At 46.6% G+C, this 21,792-nt stretch overlaps 1 protein-coding gene across 4 annotated transcripts in view; it reads left to right on the top strand.

Moving 5' to 3' along the window:
* LOC147104962 (E3 ubiquitin-protein ligase RNF185) overlaps positions 1-20,792 on the top strand; it is a 58,558-nt gene extending 37,766 nt beyond the window's left edge. The window contains exons 5-7 of one of the 4 annotated variants that reach the window (XR_015072382.1): positions 5,980-6,295; positions 6,632-6,791; positions 6,946-14,970. Coding sequence is in view for 2 of the 4 variants with exons in the window: in XM_085962118.1 (XP_085818244.1) it covers positions 14,977-15,094; positions 18,779-18,876 (216 nt within the window). In the remaining 2 variants the exon portion in view is untranslated. The other 3 variants (XR_015072381.1, XM_085962118.1, XM_085962119.1) reach the window with 3 other exon arrangements.
* The last annotated feature ends 1,000 nt before the right edge of the window (positions 20,793-21,792 follow it).

Here is a 21,792-nt window from a genome sequence, read left to right as displayed (position 1 = left end):
ACTCCCCAGGAGGTGCCTGGCGTACACTTCGTTCACTGGGCGCGTGTACTGGTCCTTGAGGAGCTTGATAGCGTCCGCGTACGAGGTCGCGTCTTGGATGACCGAGTACACTCGGTGGTTCACTTTGGAGGTCAGGACATCCAGTTTGTCCTCGTCCGATTTGATTGCTTCGGAGGCGGTCAGGAATTTTTCGAAACACTTAAGCCAGTGAGTAAACTTGGTGGATGAGTCCGCCTCCCGATGATCTAAGTCCAGGCATGCTGGTGTGAGGATCTTCTTCATTATAAAAATGTTGTTAATAAAATTGATGCGCTATCAATTACTCATAAAAGACAGAGTTAGAAGAGTAACCAAAGGCTTTTATTAACAACAGAATGGAGGTCTGCCTCGCGTGGTCGACCGGTCCATGATACAAAGGGGCTGGGGAGCAGTCACCTTTATACTAGGACCTGTGGGAGGAGTCAGCCGAGGCATGTCCAGGCATGTACACAGTGGAATACAAACAGGACAAACAGGAATACAAACAGTGGTTTACCACACATACTCCCTTGTGCCATTACATATTTGCTCTGCCTTCCAGGCTGACTTGTTTTTTCCTCTATATTTGGCTGTGCATCACCCCCTACTATAGCTCCACTCCGTATCCCATCCCCCTGCCAAGTTAGTTTAAACCCCCCGCAACAGTACTAGCAAACCTACCCGCAAGGATGTTGGTCCCGTTCCGGTTAGGTGTAACCCGTCCGACTTGTACAGGTCCCACCTTCCCCAGAAGTAGATCCAGTGATCCAGGAAACTAAAGCCCTCCCTCCTGCACCAACTCTTTAGCCACGCATTCATCTGCTCTATCCTCCTATTCCTATACTCACTAGCACGTGGCACCGGGAGTAATCCAGAGATTACAACCTTTGAGGTCCTGCTTTTTAATCTGCTACCTAGCTCCCTAAATTCTTGTTGCAGGACCTCATCCCTCTTTCTACCTGTGTTGTTGGTCCCAATGTGAACCACGACCTCTGACTGTTCACCCCTCCCCCTTCAGAATGCCCTGCAGCCGTTCAGTGACATCCTTGACCCTGGCACCAGGGAGGCAACAAACCATCCTGGAGTCACATCTGTGGCCACAGAAACGTCTATCTGTTCCCCTGACGATAGGGATTCTATCACTATTGCTCTCCCACTCTTTTTCCTCCCCTCCTGTGCAGCTGAGCCACTCGTAGTACCACGGACTTGGCTCCTGCTGCATTCCCCTGAGAAACCATCTCCCCCTGCTGGGGATACTGCTGTATCCAAAACAGAAAATCTGTTGGAGATGGAGATGGACCCAGGGGACTCCTGCACGACCTTCCTAGTTCTTTTACTCTGTCTGACGGTCACTCATTTCCTGTCTGCCTGTGCACTCTTTACCTGCGGTGTGACCACCTTGTTAAACGTGCTATCCACGAAGATCTCAGCTTCGCGGATGATCCACAGTGACTCCAGCCGCAGCTCCAGCTCCGAAACGCGGACTTCGAGTAGCTGCAGCTGGAGACACTTCCTGCACATGTGTTGGCCCTGGACACCTAAAGTGTCCCTGACTTCCCACATCGCACAGGAGGAGCACTCCACGCTGCTGAGCTGCCCTGCCATGTCCTACCCTTAATTTACTCCCTTTACTTCCTTTAAATTAAAGAATATTAAATACACTAGGGACCTTGCTTCACTTTACAGACTACTTACTGTAAACTGGAGACCTTACTTTGGCTTTAACAACTGGACTGTAGAAATACTCACCAGGTCCTACTTACCAGTCAGCTCCTTCCCTGGTTGTGACATCACTTTAGCGGTTTCGCAGTCGTTGTTGTTTGACTGCTCCCGCTCTCGGACTCTTTCCTCATCTCCGTTTTAAATGGACGACCCCTTATTCTAAAACTATGCCCCCTAGTTCTAGATTCCCCCACGAGGGGAAACATCCTCCCTGCATTTACCCTGTCGAGCCCCTTCAGAATCTTATATGTTTCAATAAGATCCTCTCTCATTCTTCTAAACTCCAATGAGTATAGGTCCAACTTGTTCAACCTTTCCTCATAAGGCAACCCATTCAACTCAGGAATTAACCTAGTGAACCTTCTCTGAACTGCCTCCAATGCAAGTATATGCTTCTTTAAATAAGGAGACCAAAACTGTACGCAGTACTCCAGGTGTGGTCTCACCAACGCCCTGTACAGTTGTAGCAGGACTTCCTACTTTTATACTCCATCCCCCTTGCAATAAAGGCCAATATTCCATTTGCCTCCCTAATTACTTGGCATAGGGTCAATAGGATCAGGGAGATGAATGCGCGGCTCAAAGATTGGTGTGGGAGAAGTGGGTTTCGATTCGTGGGGCACTGGCACCAGTACTGGGGAAAGAGAGAGCTGTTCCGTTGGGACGGACTACACCTGAACCATGCTGGGACCAGAGATCTAGCGAATCGAATAACTAGGGAGGTAGATAGGGCTTTAAACTAAATAAGGCGGGGGGGGCGGTGGGGAGGGTCCTGGTGGAGAGAAATCTAGAATACTAAAGAGAAAAGAGAATGAAGCAGTGCAGGAAAGTGATTGGGGTAAGGATAACCAGATTGTGTCAGGAAGAGACAGAGCGTACAAACAAAGGAGTGCACTAACAAATAGGGTCCAGGTAAGAAGAAATGGTAAGACAAATAGGGCCATAGTACAAAAAAATGTTAAGATGTCTAAAAATGTTAAAAAGACAAATCTAAAGGCACTGTATCTGAATGCACGAAGCATTCGTAATAAGGTAGACGAATTAACAGCGCAAATAGATGAAAACGGATATGATATAATTGTGATTACGGAGACATGGCTGCAGGGTGACCAAAGCTGGGAGCTGAATATCCAAGGATATTCGACATTTAGGAACGACAGGCAAAAAGGAAAAGGAGGTGGTGTGGTGTTGTTAGTAAAGGATGAAATCAGAGCAATAGTGAGAGAGGATATTGGCTCAGAAAATCAAGATGTAGAATCAGTCTGGGTGGAGCTAAGAAGCACCAAGGGGCAGAAAACATTGGTGGGAGTTGTCTATAGGCCTCCAAACAGTAGTGGTAATGTAGGGGATGGCATCAAACAGGAAATTAGAGATGCATGTAACAAGGGTACTACAGTAATCATGGGTGACTTTAATCTACATATAGACTGGCCAAACCAAATTAGCAATAATACTGTGGAGGATGAATTCCTGGAGTGTGTACGAGATGGTTTTTTAGACCAGTACGTTGAGGAGCCAACTAGGGAACAGGCTATCCTAGATTGGGTATTGTGCAATGAGAAGGGGTTCATTAATAATCTTGTTGTGCGGGCTCCTTTAGGGAAGAGTGACCATAACATGATAGAATTCTTTATTAAGATGGAAAGTGAAGTAGTCCAATCCGAAACTAGGGTCCTAAATCTAAACAAAGGAAACTACGAAGGTATGAGGAGGGAGTTGGCTATGATAGATCGGGGAGCTTCATTAAAAGGCATGACGGTGGATAGGCAATGGTTAACATTTAAGGAATGAATGTATGAATTGCAACAGTTAAACATTCCTTTCTGGCGCAAAAACACAAAAGGAAAAGCGGCCCAACCATGGCTAACAAAATAAATTAAGGATAGTATTAGATCCAAAGAGGAGTCATATAAAGTTGCCAGAAAAAGTAGCAAGCCTGAGGATTGGGAGCAGTTTAGAGTTCAGCAAAAAAGGACCAAGAGATTAAGAGGGGAAAAATAGAGTATGAGAGTAAACTTGCAAGGAACATAAAAGCGGATTGTAATAGCTTCTACAAGTATGTAAAAAGAAAAAGATTAGTGAAGACAAATGTAGGTCCCTTACAGTCAGAAACAAAGATAGAATTCTTTCGGGACACAAATAACTTCCCAGAAATGCTAAGGAACCAAGGGTCTAGTGAGAAAGAGGAATTAAAGGAAATTAGTATTAGTAGTGCTGGAGAAATTAATGGGACTGAAAGCTGATCAATCCCCAGGGCCTGATAATCTGCATCCCAGAGTACTAAAAGAAGTAGCCATGGAAATAGTGGACGTATTGGTTGTCATTTCCCAAAATTCTATAGATTATAGAACAGTTCCGGCAGATTGGAGGATGGCAAATGTAACCCCACTATTTAAAAAAGGAGGGAGAGAGAAAACAGGGAACTACAGACCAGTTAGCCTAAGATCAGTAGTAGGGAAAATGCTGGAGTCTATTATAAAAGATGTGATAACAGGACACTTAGAAAATATCAATGGGATTAGACAAAATCAACATGGATTTATGAAAGGGAAATAGTGTTTGACAAACCTACTGATGTTTTTTGAGGATGTAACTGGTAGAATAGATAAGGGAGAACCAGTGGATGTGGTGCATTTGGATTTTCAGAAGGCCTTTGATAAAGTCCCACATAAGAGGTTAGTGTGCAAAATTAAAGCACATGGGATTGGAAGTAATATACTGGCATCGATTAAACATTTGTTAACAGACAGGAAACAGAGTAGGAATAAATGGGTCTTTTTCAAGGTAGCAGGCGGTGACTAGTGGGGTACCGCAGGGATCAGTGCTTGGGCCCCAGCTATTCACAATATATATCAATGATTTGGATGAGGGAGCCAAATGTAATATTTCCAAGTTTGCGGCCGACACGAAACTAGGTGGGATTGTGAGGAGGATGCAAAGAGGCTTCAAGGTGATCTAGACAAGTTGAGTGAATGGGCAAATACATGGCAGATGCAGTATAACGTGGATAAATATGAAGTTATCCAGTTCGGTAGGAAAAATAGAAAGGCAGAGTATTATTTAAATGGTGATAGATTGGGAAATGTTGATGTACAGAGGGACCTGGGTGTCCTTGTACGCCAGTCACTGAGAGCAAACATGCAGGTGCAGCAAGCAGTTAGGAAGGCAAATGGTATGTTGGCCTTCATTGCAAGAGGATTTGAGTACAGGAGCAAGGATGTCTTACTACAGTTATACAGGGCCTTGGTGAGACCACACCTGGAGTACTGTGTGCAGTTTTGGTCTCCTTACCTAAGAAAGGATATACTTGTCATAGAGGGAGTGCAGCGAAGGTTCACCAGACTGATTCCTGGGATGGCAGGACTGTCGTATGAGGAGAGATTGGGTCGACTAGGCCTGTATTCACTAGAGTTTAGAAGAATGAGAGGAGATCTCATTGAAACGTATACAATTCTGACAGGGCTAGACAGACTGGATGCAGGGAGGATGTTTCCCCTGGCTGGGGGGGTTCTAGAATGAGGGGTCACAGTCTCAGGATACTGGGTAGGACATTTAGGACTGAGATGAGAAATTTCTCCACTCAGAGGGTGGTGAACCTGTGGAATTCTCTACCACAGAAGGCTGTGGAGGCCAAGTCACTGAATATATTTAAGAAGGAGATAGATAGTTTTCTAGACGCAAAGGGCGTCAAGGGGTATGGGGAGAGAGCGGGAATATGGTATTGAGATAGAGGATCAGCCATGATCATATTCAATGGCGGAGCAGGCTCGAAGGGCCGAATGGCCGACTCCTGCTCCTATTGTTCTATGTTTCTACTTGCTGTACCTGCATGCTAACTGTTTGTGTTTCATGTATGAAGACCCCCAGATCCCTCTGTACCGCCGCATTCTGTAGTCTCTCTCCGTTTAAATAATAATTTGCTTTTTTATTCTTCCTACCAAAGTGGTGGATAACCTCACATTTTCCCACATTATACTCCTTCTGTCAAATTTTTACCCACTCACTGAGCCTATCGATATCCCTTTGCAGACTCTCTGGGGTCGATCGTAACTCGGGTGCGGGGAATTGTCGGGTTCCCCGAATTTGGTGTTTCCCACACGAATCTAAATGGGTCTGTGAGATTGATGCAATTTTAACTCAATTGGCCAATTGATTTCCAACGTGTGGGAACCCTTGGCAAATGAGTATTTCCAGTCAGAAAGTCGGATAATATGATGTCATTCTTGCTGCTGCATTTAGGGTCTGCAACAAGCCTTGCTTCTTCTGCAGGCTGCCAACCTTTTGGCATTTGCTGATACACTGAGCTGGAAGCAGAATGGCAAGAGAAAGACTGAGGTCTGCACCCCGTTTTGACGACGTTGCCCTGCAGGCTTTAGTAGAGGGAGCAAGAGCTCACAAGGAGGTGCTCTTCCCTTCAACAGGGAGGAAGATGCCTCCCCAGCAGACAAAGGCTGCGTGGCTGCAAGTGGCAGAGGAGGTCAACTCCTTATCGGCTACCCGCAGAACCTGGATACAGTGCAGGAAGAGATTTCATGACCCTCAGCACACTGGAAAAGTGAGTATGAAGTTCCCATCACTCTCAATCTGATCTCCATTGCCTCTCCTCACCAGCACTCAGCTTTAGCAATCTCTTCCTCTACATCCCACTTGACACTGACATCCATGCACCCTTACCCATTCCCTCTCTCTATGCTCACATTCACCTAACTATTCGACTATGCAGCCCTCACACTCCCTATCACTGATGTTCTGAAAACAACTGACAACACACAGGGAGGGCCCTTGGTCTTGTCACCTCACTCCATCTTTGTCTCCTAAGCATCTATGCTATGGATTCTCTACACTCACTCCTTCATTCTCACTCAAACTCCACTTGTCTCCCTCATTGCAGGAAAAGAGAGCTCACAACAAAAGAGAACGAGCGAGGACAGGACGAGGGCCACCATCAGTAGCCCACCTCACCCCCTAGGAGGAGGCGGTCCTGGAGATCGTAGGACTGGAGGATGAGGCGCAAGTGGGGGACGGACAGACGGGTGCATCACAGCAAGCTGGTGACAGAATCGTTTTCCATCTCTCTCATTGACATTGCATGAGTCGCTGATAATGATTCTGAAGCTAACAGATGGACCTATGATCATCTGCAATATGCAATGTGCATGTAACCTTGACCTCACATTTCTAACTCTTTCCTTTACTCCCCCACAGGTCCATCGAGAGCCCCCGTCCTCACTGTCCAGGAGGAAGAGCCTGAGCTTCCAGACTCCTCAGAGGAATCTGCAACCTCTGAGGGCGCAGCGTCAGCAGAATTCAGCGCACCCAGCACCAGCGCAGACACTCGCACCTCGGTGGGACCATCGGGACATAAAGTAGGGTTGTCACCTGGTGTATCACAGCTCACAAGTGAGCATCAGCAGATTGTGGAGACAGGGACAGCAGTGGAGAGTGCTAGTCGGAGGACGCAGGACTCTGCCAGCTCGGCTCAGCTGCATGTCGACCCTCTGCCTCTGGGTCCATCCATAAGATCAGCGGGGCTGGAACTCCAGGAACAGATGCAGGAGTCTCTGGCAGGTTTTGTCTCCAGGGTCGATGTGAGTGTGGAGCGAATGGAGGAGTCCATAGCGAACATGAGCAGAGCCTTTGTGGAGTCATTGGCACATGAACGCATCACCATGGAAAGGATGGCAACCTCCATGGAGGAGATAAGTCGTCAGGGTATGGAAAACATGGTGAGTGTTCATAATAGAATGACATCTCTTGAGGAGTGATGGGCATCTATTGAACAGAGAAACCAGACCTTCATGGAAGTCCTTCTGAGTAGGACTGCCAGTGCAGATACGGGTCCCCATGGTCCCCTGATGTGCAGCAAGGTGCTCTCAAGCCACTTCCAAGCGCTGGCCCCTTCTGGCCTGTGCAGCTTCAGGTGGGTGAGCAGCAGCCTGGCGCTCCTGTTGCTGCTGCTGTTGTTCCTGGTTCTGCTGGTGCCGTGGCTGGTGTTTGAGCTCATCTAATGCCCAGAAGGGAAGGAAATAAATGGCTCCCATGCTTCTGGTAGATGACTCCGTTGAGGAAGCGCTGAGTGAAGGTGGAGAGCGGGGTTTCCCAGGAGGTCACACTGGAGATGTGTGTGAGGCTCCAACCTTCCACAGGTGTGGTTAAGCCTGGTAAAAGTTGCCCCAGGCCTGAAACAACAAAGTCCTGCCACCTGCAAATGATGACTGATCAAATCTCCTCTTTAATGGTTGACCTGCAGCTGGGCAGCACGGTGGCATAGTGGTTAGCACTGTTGCCTCACAGCGCCAGGGACCCGGGTTCGAATCCGGCCTCGGGTGACTGTGTGGAGTTTGCACATTCTCCCCGTGTTTGCGTGGGTTTCCTCCGGGTGCTCCGGTTTCCTCCCACAGTCCAAAGATGTGCGGGTTAGGTTGATTGGCTATGATAAATTGACCCTTAGTGTTAGGGGGATTAAATATGTGGGGTTACGGGGATAGGGTGGGCTATGTGTTGGTGTAGGGGTTACGGGGATCGGGTGGGATATGTGTCGGTGCAGGCTCGATGGGCTGAAATGGCCTCTATCTGCATTGTGGGGTTTCTGTGATTCTGTGATAGTCAGCAAGCCAATGGTGTTCACGCCAGGTTTCACAGGCGTGATCCCCACCAGGCGTCTTTTACGTTGGAAAAGGGTTAAAAATGCAAGGGCCTGTTAAAATGGGATTATAAAGGCCAATTATTGCTGATTAAGGGCCTTAAAGACCAATTCGGGACCATCAGACACGCCTGGGTTAAAATGGCTCGGGGTCGGGAACCAGGCCCGGGGGGGGGGTCCCGACCCCCAGTTTTTGCGATTTTAACCCCCCACACGCCTCAAAGCCCGCCTGACGGCTGAGTTAAAATCGACCCCTTTGTGTCCTGACAACTTGCTTTCCCACCTATCTTTGTATCATCAGCAAATTTGGCTACATTACACTCGGTCCCTTCATCCAAGTCATTAATATAGATTGTAAATAGTTGAGGCCCCAGCACTGATCCCTGTGGCACCCCACTAGTTACAGTTTACCAACCTGAAAATGACCCATTTATTCCAACTCTCTGGTTTCTGTTCGTTAGCACTTGCACTGCGGCTGTGCATAGCTTGGCGCAGTGGTCGATGGGTTACTGCATTACATCAGCTGCCTTCAATATTCATCACTGCACAGTTGTGAAGAGCAGATACATGTTGCATTAGATAAACCTTTTCCTATCCTACTGTCATTTGCTACTTCAATATTTCTGGAGTTACATGTTAATCCACCTTTTAATCCAGTTAATGAAATGGCAGAAGGAAAAACTGAGCAGTGACGACCCTTCAGGGTTTGGCACAAATCCAATTCCAAACAGTAAAGATTAAATCTTCAATTGGTTCTGGAGCAAGTGACCAAATGACTAAATTCATTGACTGAGGATTTTAGCAGTGCCGTCCGTCTGTATTTTTCTGGTTCTGTCCTCTTGTGCTCACTTCTCATGGTTGGTTAGTTTGGAGACAGTAATGTTTCTCCTGTACTTGAAGAATCAATGTTAAGTTTGGTGAGACCGCAGGAGGGGTAGATTAGATTGGGAGATGGCAGTAGAAAAAAGGACATAACTAGCATAAGATAGAAACAAAATCCATTTGGATTGAGATAAAGGAGGGATCGATCACACCAATGGGGGTAGTGTACAAACTATCTAACAGTGGAAGGAAATAACATAAGGATTAGAAGCAGGAGCACTCCGTACGGCCCCTCGAGCCTGCTCTGCCATTAAATAAGATCATGGCTGATCTTTGACCTCAACTCCACTTTCCCACCCGATCCCCTTGATTCACTTGGAGTCCAAAAATCTACTGATCTCTGTCTTGAATACACTCAACGACTGAGCATCCACAGCCCTCTAGAGAATAGAGAATTCAAAAGATTCACAACCCTCTGAAGAAATTTCTCCTCATTCCAGTCCTAAATGGCCTACCCCTTATCCTGCGATTATGCCCCCTGGTTCTAGACTCTCCAGCCAGGATAACCAGCCTCTCAGCATCTACCCTGTCAATCCCCCTCAGAATCTTGTATGTTTCAATGTGATCACCTTTCATTCTTTTAAACTCCAGAGAGTCTCGGCCCAATCTACACAATCTCTTCTCATAGGACAGCCCTCTCATCCCAGGAATCAATCTAGTGAAACTTTATTGCACCCCATCTAAGACATGTATGTCTTTCCTTTGGTATGGAGACCAAAACTGTGCCCAGTACTCCAGGTGTGGTCTCACCAAGGCCCTGTACAATTGGAGCAAGACTTCCTTACTCTTATACTCCAACCCCCTTGCAATAAAAGCCAACATGCCATTTGCCTTCCTAATTGCTCGCTGTACCTGCATGTTTACTTTCTATGTTTTGTGTACAAGGACCCCCCAAATCTCTCTGAACACCAACATTTAATAGTTTCTCACCATTTAAAAAATATTTTGTCTTTTTATTCTTCCTACCAAATAGCCTCACATTTCCCTACATTATACACCATCTGCCACCTTCTTGCCCACTCACTTAGTCTATCTATATCCCTTTGCAGATTATTTGTGTTCTCCTCACAACTTACCTTCCCACCTAGCTTTGTATCATCAGCAAACTTGGATTCATTACACTCGGTCCCGTCATCTAAGTCATTAATATAGATTGTAAATAGCTGAGGCCCCAGCACTGGTCCTTGTGGCATCCCACTAGTAATAGCCTGCCAACCTGAAGATGACCTGTTTATTTCTACTTTCTGTTTTCTGTCCTTTATCCAATCCTCTATCCATGCTGATATATTACCCATGAGCCTTTATCTTGTGCAACAACCTTTTGTGTGGCACCTGCCTTTTGAAAATCCAAATATGTTGCATCCACTGGTTCCCCCTTTTCTAGCCTGCTAGTTACATCCTCAAAAGACTCTAATAGATTTGTCAAACACGATTTTCCTTTCATAAAACCATGTTGACTCTGCCTAATCATAGTACGATTTTCTAAGTGCCCTGTTACCACTTCCTTAATAATGGATTCCAGCGTTTTCCTGATGACTGATGATGACTAACTGGCCTATAGTTCCCTGTTTTCCCTCTTCCCTCCTTTCTTCAATAGCGGTGTTACATTTCCTCCAGAACTGGAGGAAGAAATATGTCGGCAAATCTATGAAATGAGTAAAAGACATAGAATAATAATCATGGGCCATTTAAACTACCCCAAATAAACTGGCAAGACGAGGTAGTGAAAAGAGAATGGAATTTTTACAATGTGTACAGGACTCTTTCTTATCCAGTATGTAAGAAGCCCAACAAGAGAAGAATCACTGCTGGATCTAGTCATGGGAAATGAACCAGAGCAGCTATAAGAAGTAAGTGTAGGGGAGTATTTAGGACATAGCAATCACAACATAAAATTCCAGAGCTTAGGGCCTAGGCAGCTGAAGGTATGGCTGCCAATTGTTGTGCAATGAAAATTGGGGATGTGCAAGAGGTCAGAATTTGAGGAGTGCAGATACCTCAGAGGATTGTAGGGCTGGAGGAGGTTACAGAGATAGGGAAGGATGAAGCCATGGAGGAATTTGAAAACAAGGATGAGAATTTATAAATCGAGATGTTGGCGGATCGGGAGTCAGTATCGATCAGCGAGCACAGGGGTGATGGGTGAATGGAACTTGGTGTGAGTTAGGATACGGGCAGCAGAGTTCTGGATGAGCTCCAGTTTACGGAGTGTAAAGTGGAAAGCCAGCCAGGAGTGTTGGAATAGTCGAGTCTAGCGATAAAAAATGTCTGGATGAGGGTGTCAACAAAAGATGATCTGAGGCGGGGTGGAGTCGGTGAAAGTAGACGGCCTTGGTGTTGGAGCGGATATGGGGTTTGGAAGCTCATCTCGGGGTCAAACAAGACACCAAGGTTGCGAATGGTCTGTTTCAGCCTCAGACAGTAGCCAGGGAAAGGGATGGAGTCGGTGGCTAGGGAACAAAGACAACAGTCAAAGTAATTGATTGGAAAAAAGCTAATTATGAGGGGTTGAGGATGGAATAAGGGACGGTGAACTAGGGAAAAAAAACTGGAACAATATATTGACAAACAGAGAGAACGGCAGTGGGAAATATTTAAAGTTCAGGAGAAATGTATTGTGCTAAAAAACAAGAATATACTAGCCAGTAATAACACACCAGAGATAAGGCTGAGCTTGAAACTAAAGAAAAGGCATACACTCAGTACATAGACACTAAAGGAGGATGACAAAAAGGGAATTTGAAAAGGTTAGGAAATAAGTCAAAAAAAAGAGGAAAGCAGAGATTTAATTATAAAATTAAACTATCAAGAAAATGTAAAGAAATAGTAAAGTATTCTACAGATACAAATAATAAAAGAAAAATCAGGATTGGGCTAGGGCCATTAAGGACACACGATAAACTCGCAGGTAATGACAGCAAAGTGGCAGAAATATTCAATAATGATTTGCTTTGGTATTTACCAGGGAAACTAACATGACATTAGAAGAGATCATCAAAAAAGATATTATCACATTTAGATAGAAAGGGGAGAGCTAATTGATAAACGAATCAAACTTCGAGAGGATAAAACCCTGGCCCGGAAGGATTGCGGTCACGCACATTAAAAAGTTGGGGAAGAGATAGCAGAGGCACTGTTACTTACATATAAAACTTCATTAGAAAAGGGAATAGTGCCAGAGGACTGGTGGACAGCTAATGTGATTCCTATACTTAGAGGGAGATAGAACAAATCCAGTTAGCTTAATATTGGAAAGGTATTGGAATCTTGCCTCAAAGAGACAAGACATTAATAAACTTACAGGTGGCAAACAATAAGTTGTAATGCAAGTTAACAAGGCCATAAAAAGTGCAAAGAGAGCACTACGGTTCATTGCTAGAGCGATAGAATTCAAAAGCAGAGAAGTGATGTTATACTCGTATAGAACCTTGGTTAGACCACACTTGGAGTACTGTGCACAGTTCTAGTCTCCATATTACAAAAAGGATGTAGAAGCACTGGAGAAACTACAAAAAAGATTTATAAGGATGATACCAGAACTGAGGGTTCAACTATCAGGAAAACTGCTCAGGCTGGGACTCTTTTTTCCCTCTAGAAAAAAGGCTGAGGGGTGACCTGATAGAGTCTTTAAAATTATGAAGGGATTTGATAGGGTAGACATAGAGAAGATGTTTCCACTTGTGGGGTAGTCCAAAACTAGGAGCCATAAATATAAGATAGTCATTATAAATCCAATAGGGAATTCAGGAGAAATGTCTTTACCCAGGGTGGTGAGAATATGGAACTCGCTACCACAAGTACTTGAGGCAAATCGCATCGATGCATTTAAGGGGAAGCTACATAAGTACATGATGGAGCAAGGAATAGAAAGATGCTGATGGGGTTAGCTGAAGTCGGGTGGGAGGAGGCTCATGCATTGACCAGTTGGACCGAATGGCCTGTTTCTTTTTTAATTCTATGTAAAACTGCACCTCTGGCATTCTGTCCCATGACTTTCTTTGGCTCCCCATCCTTTAACATGTTGATTTCAGAGTCCCTATCTTCCCACAAGTCTCTCCATAGTCTCACCACTCACTACCTTTAAACCTCCAATATTCCTGCATCCTCTTCTCCAACTTGGCATCTTTTAATCAGTCATAGGATCTTTAGCCATCTCAGTCCCTCCACCTCTGTCCCCTCCTTCAAACCCTCCTTAACTCGACCTCAGACCATGCCTTTGTTCACCGCCCTTCCTTTCACCACTGCTTGGTGTCTGATTATTTTTGCCTCTGTAAACACAGGAACAGGAGGAGGCCATTCAGCCCTTTGAGCCTGTTCTGCCATTCAATTAGATCATGGCTGATCTGTATCTTAACTCCATCTACCCACCTTGCTTCTGTAACCCTTCATACCCTTGCCTGAACTCAGTTTTGAAATTTTCTATTGACCCCAGCCTCAACAGCTTTTTATGAGAGAGCGTTCCAGATTTCCACTACCCTTTGTGTGAAGAAGTGCTTCCTGACATCACCCTGAACGGCCTGGCTCTAATTTTAAGGTTCTGCCCCCTTGTTCTGGACTCTCCCCACCAGAGGAAATAATTCTCTCTATCTACCCAATCAAATTATTCAATCATCTTAAGCAGCTCAATTAGATCGCCCCTTAATCTTCTATACTCAAGCGAATGCAAGCCTAGTCTATGTCCTGATAATTTAACCCTTTAAACCCCGGTATCATTCTGGTGAATCTGGGCTGCCCCCCCCTGGTTCCAAGGCCAGTATCTCCTTCCTGGGGTGCGGGGCCCCAGAACTGAACGCAGTGTCCAGATGGGATCTGACCAGAGCTTTAACAACAGTAGCAGAACTTCCACCTCTTTGTGTTCCAGCCCTCGAGATAAAGGCCAACATTCCATTAGCCTTTTAAATTATTTTTTGTACCTGTCCACTAGTTTTTAGTGATTTCTGTACATGGACCCTAAATCTCTCTGCTCCTCCACAGTTCCCAGCTTCTCACCATTTAGAAAATGTTCCTATTGGTCTTCCTTGGGTCCAAAGTGGATGACCTCAGACTTCCCCACGTTAAACTCCATCTGTCACAGTTTTGTCCACTCACTGAATCTCTCAATGTCCCTTTGCAACTTTCTGCTCCCCTCTACACTATTTACTGTGCCACCTAATTTCATGTTGTCAGCAAACTTGGATATATAACTCTCTACATCATTGATAAATATAGTGAAAAGCTGAGGCCCCGGTGCAGACCCCTGGGGGACACCACTAGTCACACCCTGACAACTGGACACACCCTTTATCCGAACTCTCTGTCTCCTGGCCTCCTAACCAATTCCCGACCCATGTCAGTCAATGGGCAGCACGCTCGCCTCTGAGTCAGAAGGTTGTGGGTTCAAGTCCCACTCCAGAGACTTGAGCACAAAAATCCAGGCAGACACTCCAGTGCTGTGCTGAGGGAGTGCTGCACTGTCGGAGGTGCTGTTATTCAGATGAGATGTTAAACCGAGGCCCCGTCTACTCTCTTAGGTGGATGTAAAAGATCCCATTTCTTTTATGTCAATGGGTTGCCTCCAATTCCTTGGGTTTTCACTTTTCATTTTGTGAAGTGCTGTGGGATGTTCATTATGACAAAGGGGCTATGAAAGTGCTCTTGCTAGTGGATCTGCTATACTTTGTTCTTTAGAACCTGCCTCATGCTGAATCACTGTCAATCATCTGATTTCCCAGGGCTTCCAAGGTTTTGGATTTGGAGATGGAGGATTCCAGATGTCATTCGGGATCGGAGCGTTTCCATTTGGGATTTTTGCGACAGCGTTTAACATTAACGATGGCCGCCCGCCTCCAGGTACATGATTCAAATCACCGCATTCTCCATCCCATACACAACATTCAGTACTGCAAGTTTGTAGTCTATATTCAGTAAGCGGTATAAAAAAACATTGCTTTGCAGTTTTAAAAATGGTGCGTGTTCTGGAAATGATTGTGATAAATTCCGAAGCAAGATCCAGAACAGTATCATTGCAACCTTCACAACACCCCTATCTGGGAATGGCTTGATCCAGCATTCCAGCTTAAGCACATTACAGTGGCATTTAAAAGCTCTTTAATGCAATTTTCACAAGATCCATTAACTTGCTAACATCTGGCTGCTTGAAAGAGTGGATAATTGCACGCACTGTGTGGTTGGGTAGCAACCCATTCAAACCTGAAGGTCCTGGTTTGTTGCCTGTTGACCTGACCTTAGCTGGGGTAGCGGTTCATGGAATCATACAGCACAGAAGGAGGCCATTCATCCCATCGTGCCTGTGCTGGCTGTTTGAAAGAGCTCTCCAATTAGTCCCACACTCCTGCTCTTTCCCCAGAGCCCTGCCATTTTTTCCTTTTCAAGTATTTGCACAGTTCTCTTTTGAAAGTTAGCTTTCTACGGTTGGCCTCTACCTGGGTGAGGGCGAGCAAAAGTGCCCAGGGTTCCTGCTCTTGGTTGCTATCCCAGGGCCACTGCTGACATTACATGTGGTGAAGGCAGGAGCAGGTTGGCTACGATGCCCTCCACTGTTGAATAGTCTGCGTAATGTTAGGGTTTTGCTCCCTAATAGGCTAAATATCATTGGGTTCTTGTACAGGAGAATCTGTGTTCAGACTCCTTTAAACAAGCCTGAAAACTAGGAAACAATTTATCTGTTTATAACACACTACCCACTGCATCCAGTGAACATGAGATTACTGGTCCAGACAGATATTCACAGGCGGGCCCATCAGGAAGAGTTGTAAGCATGTAGTTCGAATCTGTTTATGCTGGTGGAAGCTCGAAGTTCAAGTCCCCTTGAGCTTGTGTGTGTTGTACCATTATAAGTAACGTCTTGCTGTCATGATAACATGTCCACACGTTCTGGTTATTTCCCATTAATACGTGACACATTAACCCATTAAGTCATCTTGTAAATGATGTAATCCTCTTTTAGTGCCTCTGCACGGCCCTTCATTGCTTTTCTCACAATTCGCACCTTACTATCCCAGCTTTATCTGATAGTCTTAATAACATTCCTTATATTCAGTTCATCTCCGGACTCTCTGGCTTAGTGCCTGGAACATATCCTGTCTGTTCACAGCTACTGATCGCGCCCTGATAATCACCACTTACAACCTGCTGATATCGCACATTCAGAGTCTTTGTTTTAATATCTGCAGGTGTCTAAATTCAACATTTCTCAATATTAGAGTCTGTCCCACCACCGGACCCCCCCCCCCACCTGACCCACCGGACCCACCCCCCACCGGACCCCCCCCCCCCCACCTCGAGTCCCTCCCCCATCGACCCCCCCACCTCGAGTCTCCCCCCCCCCCCCATCGACCCCCCCACCTCGAGTCCCCCCCCCCCCCCCCAAACGACATCCCACCTCGAGGCTCGAAGAATCTTCTTGTAGCCCCAAAGCTTATCTTTTGGTCAGTGCAAACATTTCCATCATATTCTTTCTCCTCATAACTTGTCCTTAAAGTTCTCTTAATCAAAGAGAACCACCACTATAAGGACAATTAGCATCATCGCTGTAATAACAATGATCACTAATCATTCTACAAGCTTCCTGTGTGCACATGATTACGTCCATTTTCAGGTCCTTCCAGAAGATGGCACTGCATCTGCTTTTTCTTTACCTTTCCAATTCACAGTTTTATTTGTGCCAACAAATAATATAGGATATACGGCACAGAAACCAGTCCATGCCGGTGTTTCTGCTCCACTCGAGCCTCCTCCCATCTTCCCTCATCTAACTCTATCAGCATAACCCTCTATCCCCTTCTCCCTCGTGTGTTTCACAGAAATCACAGAAATCACAGAAACCTCACAGTACAGATAGAGGCCATTTCGGCCCATCGAGTCTGCACCGACATATCCCACCCGATCCCCGTAACCCCTACATATCCCACCCTATCCCTGTAACCCCACGTATTTAATCCCCCTAACACTAAGGGTCAATTTTTATCATAGCCAATCAACCTAACCTGCACATCTTTGGACTGTGGGAGGAAACCGGAGCACCCGGAGAAAACCCACGCAAACACGGGGAGAATGTGCAAACTCCACACAGACAGTCACCCGAGGCCGGATTCGAACCCGGGCCCCTGGCGCTGTGAGGCAACAGTGCTAACCACTATGCCACCGTGCTGCCCCTTAAATGCATCGATACTATTCGCTTCAACCACTCCCTGTGGTAGCGAGGTCCACATTCTCACCACTCTCTGGGTAAAGAAGTTTCTTCTGAATTCCCTGTTGGATTTCTTGGTGACTATCTTATATTGATGGCCTCTAGTTATGCTCTTCCCCACAAGCGGAAACACTCTGGGTGCGAAGTTCGGTTATGCCCTGTTTGGGGGCGGTAACAGAGTTAAGAAAGTACCGCCCCGACCGCTAAATTTGGCTTACCACCCCGCACAGGAAGTGGAGTGCAATCTCGGGAGCTCTACTTCCAGGTGGGGCGGTAACCGAGGCAATGTCGGGGCTCAATTAGTTAAAGGGAAGTGCCGCTGCACACTCTGTAGGGCCTCCGATGGCCCACACTAGGCTACCAGGACGGCGTGCTGCCGCAGCCCGGCACTGAGACGTGGTGCCGGGCTGTGCAATGGCGGCCAGATCCACGCCACAGCCCACCACAGAGGCTGACCTGGAGGTTGACCAAAAAAATCCCACTGCGCCCCTGGAGGTGCGAACGGCAGGCGCAAAGGAGCCAAATCTCTAGCCCTCTCTGTGTCTATTCTAAAATAATGAAAGGTTTTGATAAAGACCTCCATTAGCTCACCCCTCTGCCTTTTTTCAAGCGAAAGGAGACCCAGCCTGTTCATCCTTTCCTGATGGGTGTACCCTCGCACTTCTGGTATCATTGTAAATTTTCTCTGCACCCTCTCCAGTGCCTCTATATCCTGTTTATAATATGGCGACCAGAACTGTACACAGTACTCCAAGTGTGGTCTAACCAAGGTTCGATACAGGTTTAGCATAACTTCCCTACTTTTCAATTCTATCCCTCTAGAAATAAACCCTAGTGCTTGGTTTGCTTTTTTTAATGACCTTGTTAACCTGTTTCGCAGCTTTGTGATTTGTGTATTTGTATTCCGAGATCCCTTTGGTCCTCTACCCCACCCAGACTCGCACCCTCCAAGTGACCTCAATGTAGTGTCGCACTATGCCATATGCACCATCTCTGGACTCTGAGTGATGTACGCTCCCTCTCTCCACCACTTCTAGCTGCCATCAGGACCAGCAGTATTCCCACAGATACCTGCAAAAGATAAAAAGAAAAATGTCGGCGGTTCCAAGGACGCCTGACGAGTATATTCCAGGGTACCTACAAATGCTTTCACTATTTAAACTCACACATGAATGGGAAGGGCAGGAACTGGAGGTGACCAGTGCCCCTGGAGCTGTAGCTCACAACAGGAGCTGAGGGGAGAAACGGGAGGGAGGTTTAAACTAAATGTGTAACTGTCTCCTGCAGCTGGGGTCTGACTTTCTTTGTGGCCTTTCACCCTGCAGCTGTCCCTGGAACACCGCAGTACATGGATGAACAGTTCCTGTCTCGCCTTTTCCTCTTTGTGGCTCTTGTGATTATGTTCTGGCTCCTCATTGCATAAGAACAAACACCAGCAATCATTCCAGGCCTGTGTATGGTCTGAAGTACGGGCTGATGAACTCTCCCAGGGAAATTACAATCTATCTGCAAGTTTTTCTGCCTTTACGCATTAAGTACAAAAATGATATCTAATTGGGACTAAAACTATTCTTTGAATTGACCAATTGAAGAAGATGCAATCAGTGTGTAAGTGGGACTGGTTTGAATGGACTAGTAATGTTTGTTAAGACTCCTATTCCTGGGCTGTAATTCTATGGAAATCTTTGTATTCAGTGAGTCAGTGTAAATAGTCGGGTGCTGGTGCTGCTCACTTAGAGCAGTGGGTCTCCTGTATCTTTACTCGAATCACTGCTGCACTGTCCTTTTGGAAAGGGCCAAAGAACTTGATTCTCAGCTAAACAGATGGCCCTTGAAGTGGAAAGGCTAGGAGAAGATTCAATACTGCCTTTAGCTGTCAGTTTGGCCCAGTTGATTAAACCTTCTGACTAATACAAACCCCACTCCAGCACCCAATCTAGGCTGACACTATCGGGACATTCTGAAGCCCCAGCTGCCTGTTCAGGTGAATATAAAAGATCTGAAAGAAATATTCAAAGACAAGTGAGAGTTGTGTGTCCTGGGCAACCAACACTGCCAAAACCAGATTAGCTGGTCATTGCTGTGTGTGGGATCTTGCTGTGCATGAATTGACTGCCATGTTTCCCGACATAACATTGACCACGCTTCAAAAGCAATTCCTTGGCTGGGAAAAGCTTTGTCATGAACTGAGGGTGGTGATAACTGCAAGTATCCTTCTTTGCTTACTATTAATTTGATGAAAAAAAACTAATTAGTGGCAAAGGGGAGTCTTTACCAGTGGTTACAGGCGAGGGTTGACTAGCAGTTAAATGGCAATCCTGATCAGCCTGCGGTCTGTTAATGGTCATTTCCTCCCTCTGCCCATCCCAATTCAGACAGGAATAGTTGGATCGGAGTTTCTCAATGGCACATTACCCACTCTGGTGACTCGCTATTGCACGTTTCCCTTTAGTGAGCTGCTCAGCACCTGGTCCTTGACACTTGGTTAATAAACCTGCTTGAAATATCGACCCAGGTCCTCCCAGTGCAGTGGTGGATGTGCTGTGATTGGCTCGGGAGGGGAGGCCTGCTGGAATCTTATGTCCCCTTGTTCTACTCCCAGTTAGTCTGCAAAAGGTGAATCTACAAAATGACAGTCGATGATCTTTATAAATCTCTTCTATAAGCTCACCTGTCAGACGCCTCCTTTCAAGTCTTAATCGCAGGATTCTGCAGTCTGGCCCCGTAACTCTGGCTCTAATGAGGCTGAGTGTTTAAAGTACAGTTGACTTTAAATAGAGGTTAAGGCTGGGGAGACACTTTGAATGTTCAAGGGCCACTAGTGCCCACCCCGTTACTCTCCCACTGCAGTCAGAACCTTGTTTGGGGGGGGGGGGGGGTGGCGGGAGGAATGAATTTCTGTCAGGCGGGAGACCCGGCCTTTAAAACCTGGATGGAACAGGCTGAAGAACAATGCTGGGAATGTGGCTTTTGGGCATCTGGAACCTGCCTGGGCTCATGGTTAGAGAGAGGAGCAGGTGATGGTATGACAGATTGCGATACTGCCAGTTACAGAGCAAAAGGCTGGATTGTGAGCAGACTATTGACATTTAGCTCCATCTGTCATTCAGCTCAGCTGGTTGGTGGAGTTCCTGGAAATCCATTGGGAATACCAGGAGGACAAGGAGTTATGCTTAATACAGGCTAAACCAGCTGATCTCAGTACTGGGTGAGAGAGAGAGTATCAGCTGCATATGGGGCAATGGGCTGCTATTAGAAACATCAAAATGTATTTTTAATTTAATATCCTGTTTCCTGCTTTGTATCTGATGTCAAATAAAAATTGTACATAGATTGACATACCTTATCATTGTATCTTTGTCCTAATAATGGCTGTATACTACTGATTCATTTAAAAAATCAAAAGACACTCACTTTTCTCAAAGAATGTTCTCAGTGGGGAGAAAGGAAATTTAAAATCATAAAATAGAATTCAACCAAAGTGTCATGTGGGACCTTATCAAGCCCCTGGTAACTAGAGCCACTGGTAATGTTAGAAGTGAAAGCTCAGCTGTGTTCTGAGTTCTGGTATTTGCTTAAAGTACTTCTGCCTCGGAGGTGACCGGCTGACACAAGGTCATGGGTTCAAGCCCCACTCCAGAGACTTGAGCACAAAATCCAGGCTGACACATTGAGGGAGTGCTGCACTGTCGGAGGGCAGTACTGAGGGAGCGCTACACTGTCGGAGGGGCAGTACTGAGGGAGTGCTGCACTGTCGGAGGGGCAGTACTGAGGGAGCGCTACACTGTCGGAGGGGCAGTACTGAGGGAGCGCTGCACTGTCGGAGAGGCAGTACTGAGGGAGCGCTACACTGTCGGGAGGGGCAGTACTGAGGGAGCGCCGCACTGTCGGAGGGGGAGTACTGAGGGAACGCCGCACTGTCGGAGGGGCAGTACTGAGGGAGTGCTGCACTGTCGGAGGGGCAGTACTGAGGGAGCGCTGCACTGTCGGAGAGGCAGTACTGAGGGAGCGCTACACTGTCAGAGGGGCAGTACTGAGGGAGCGCTGCACCGTCGGAGAGGCAGTACTGAGGAAGTGCTGCACTGTCGGGAGGGGCAGTACTGAGGGAGCGCCGCACTGTCGGAGGGGCAGTACTGAGGGAGCGCCGCACTGTCGGAGGGGGAGTACTGAGGGAACGCCGCACTGTCGGAGGGGCAGTACTGAGGGAGTGCTGCACTGTCGGAGGGGCAGTACTGAGGGAGCGCTGCACTGTCGGAGAGGCAGTACTGAGGGAGCACTGCACTGTTGGGAGGGGCAGTACTGAGGGAGCGCCGCACTGTCGGAGAGGCAGTGCTGAGGG

Source organism: Somniosus microcephalus, chromosome 19, assembly GCF_052327205.1.
Source record: "Somniosus microcephalus isolate GS21.2 chromosome 19, FLI_Smic_1.0, whole genome shotgun sequence".
NCBI lineage: Eukaryota > Metazoa > Chordata > Chondrichthyes > Squaliformes > Somniosidae > Somniosus > Somniosus microcephalus.
This window is presented reverse-complemented; position numbering and strand designations above follow the sequence as displayed.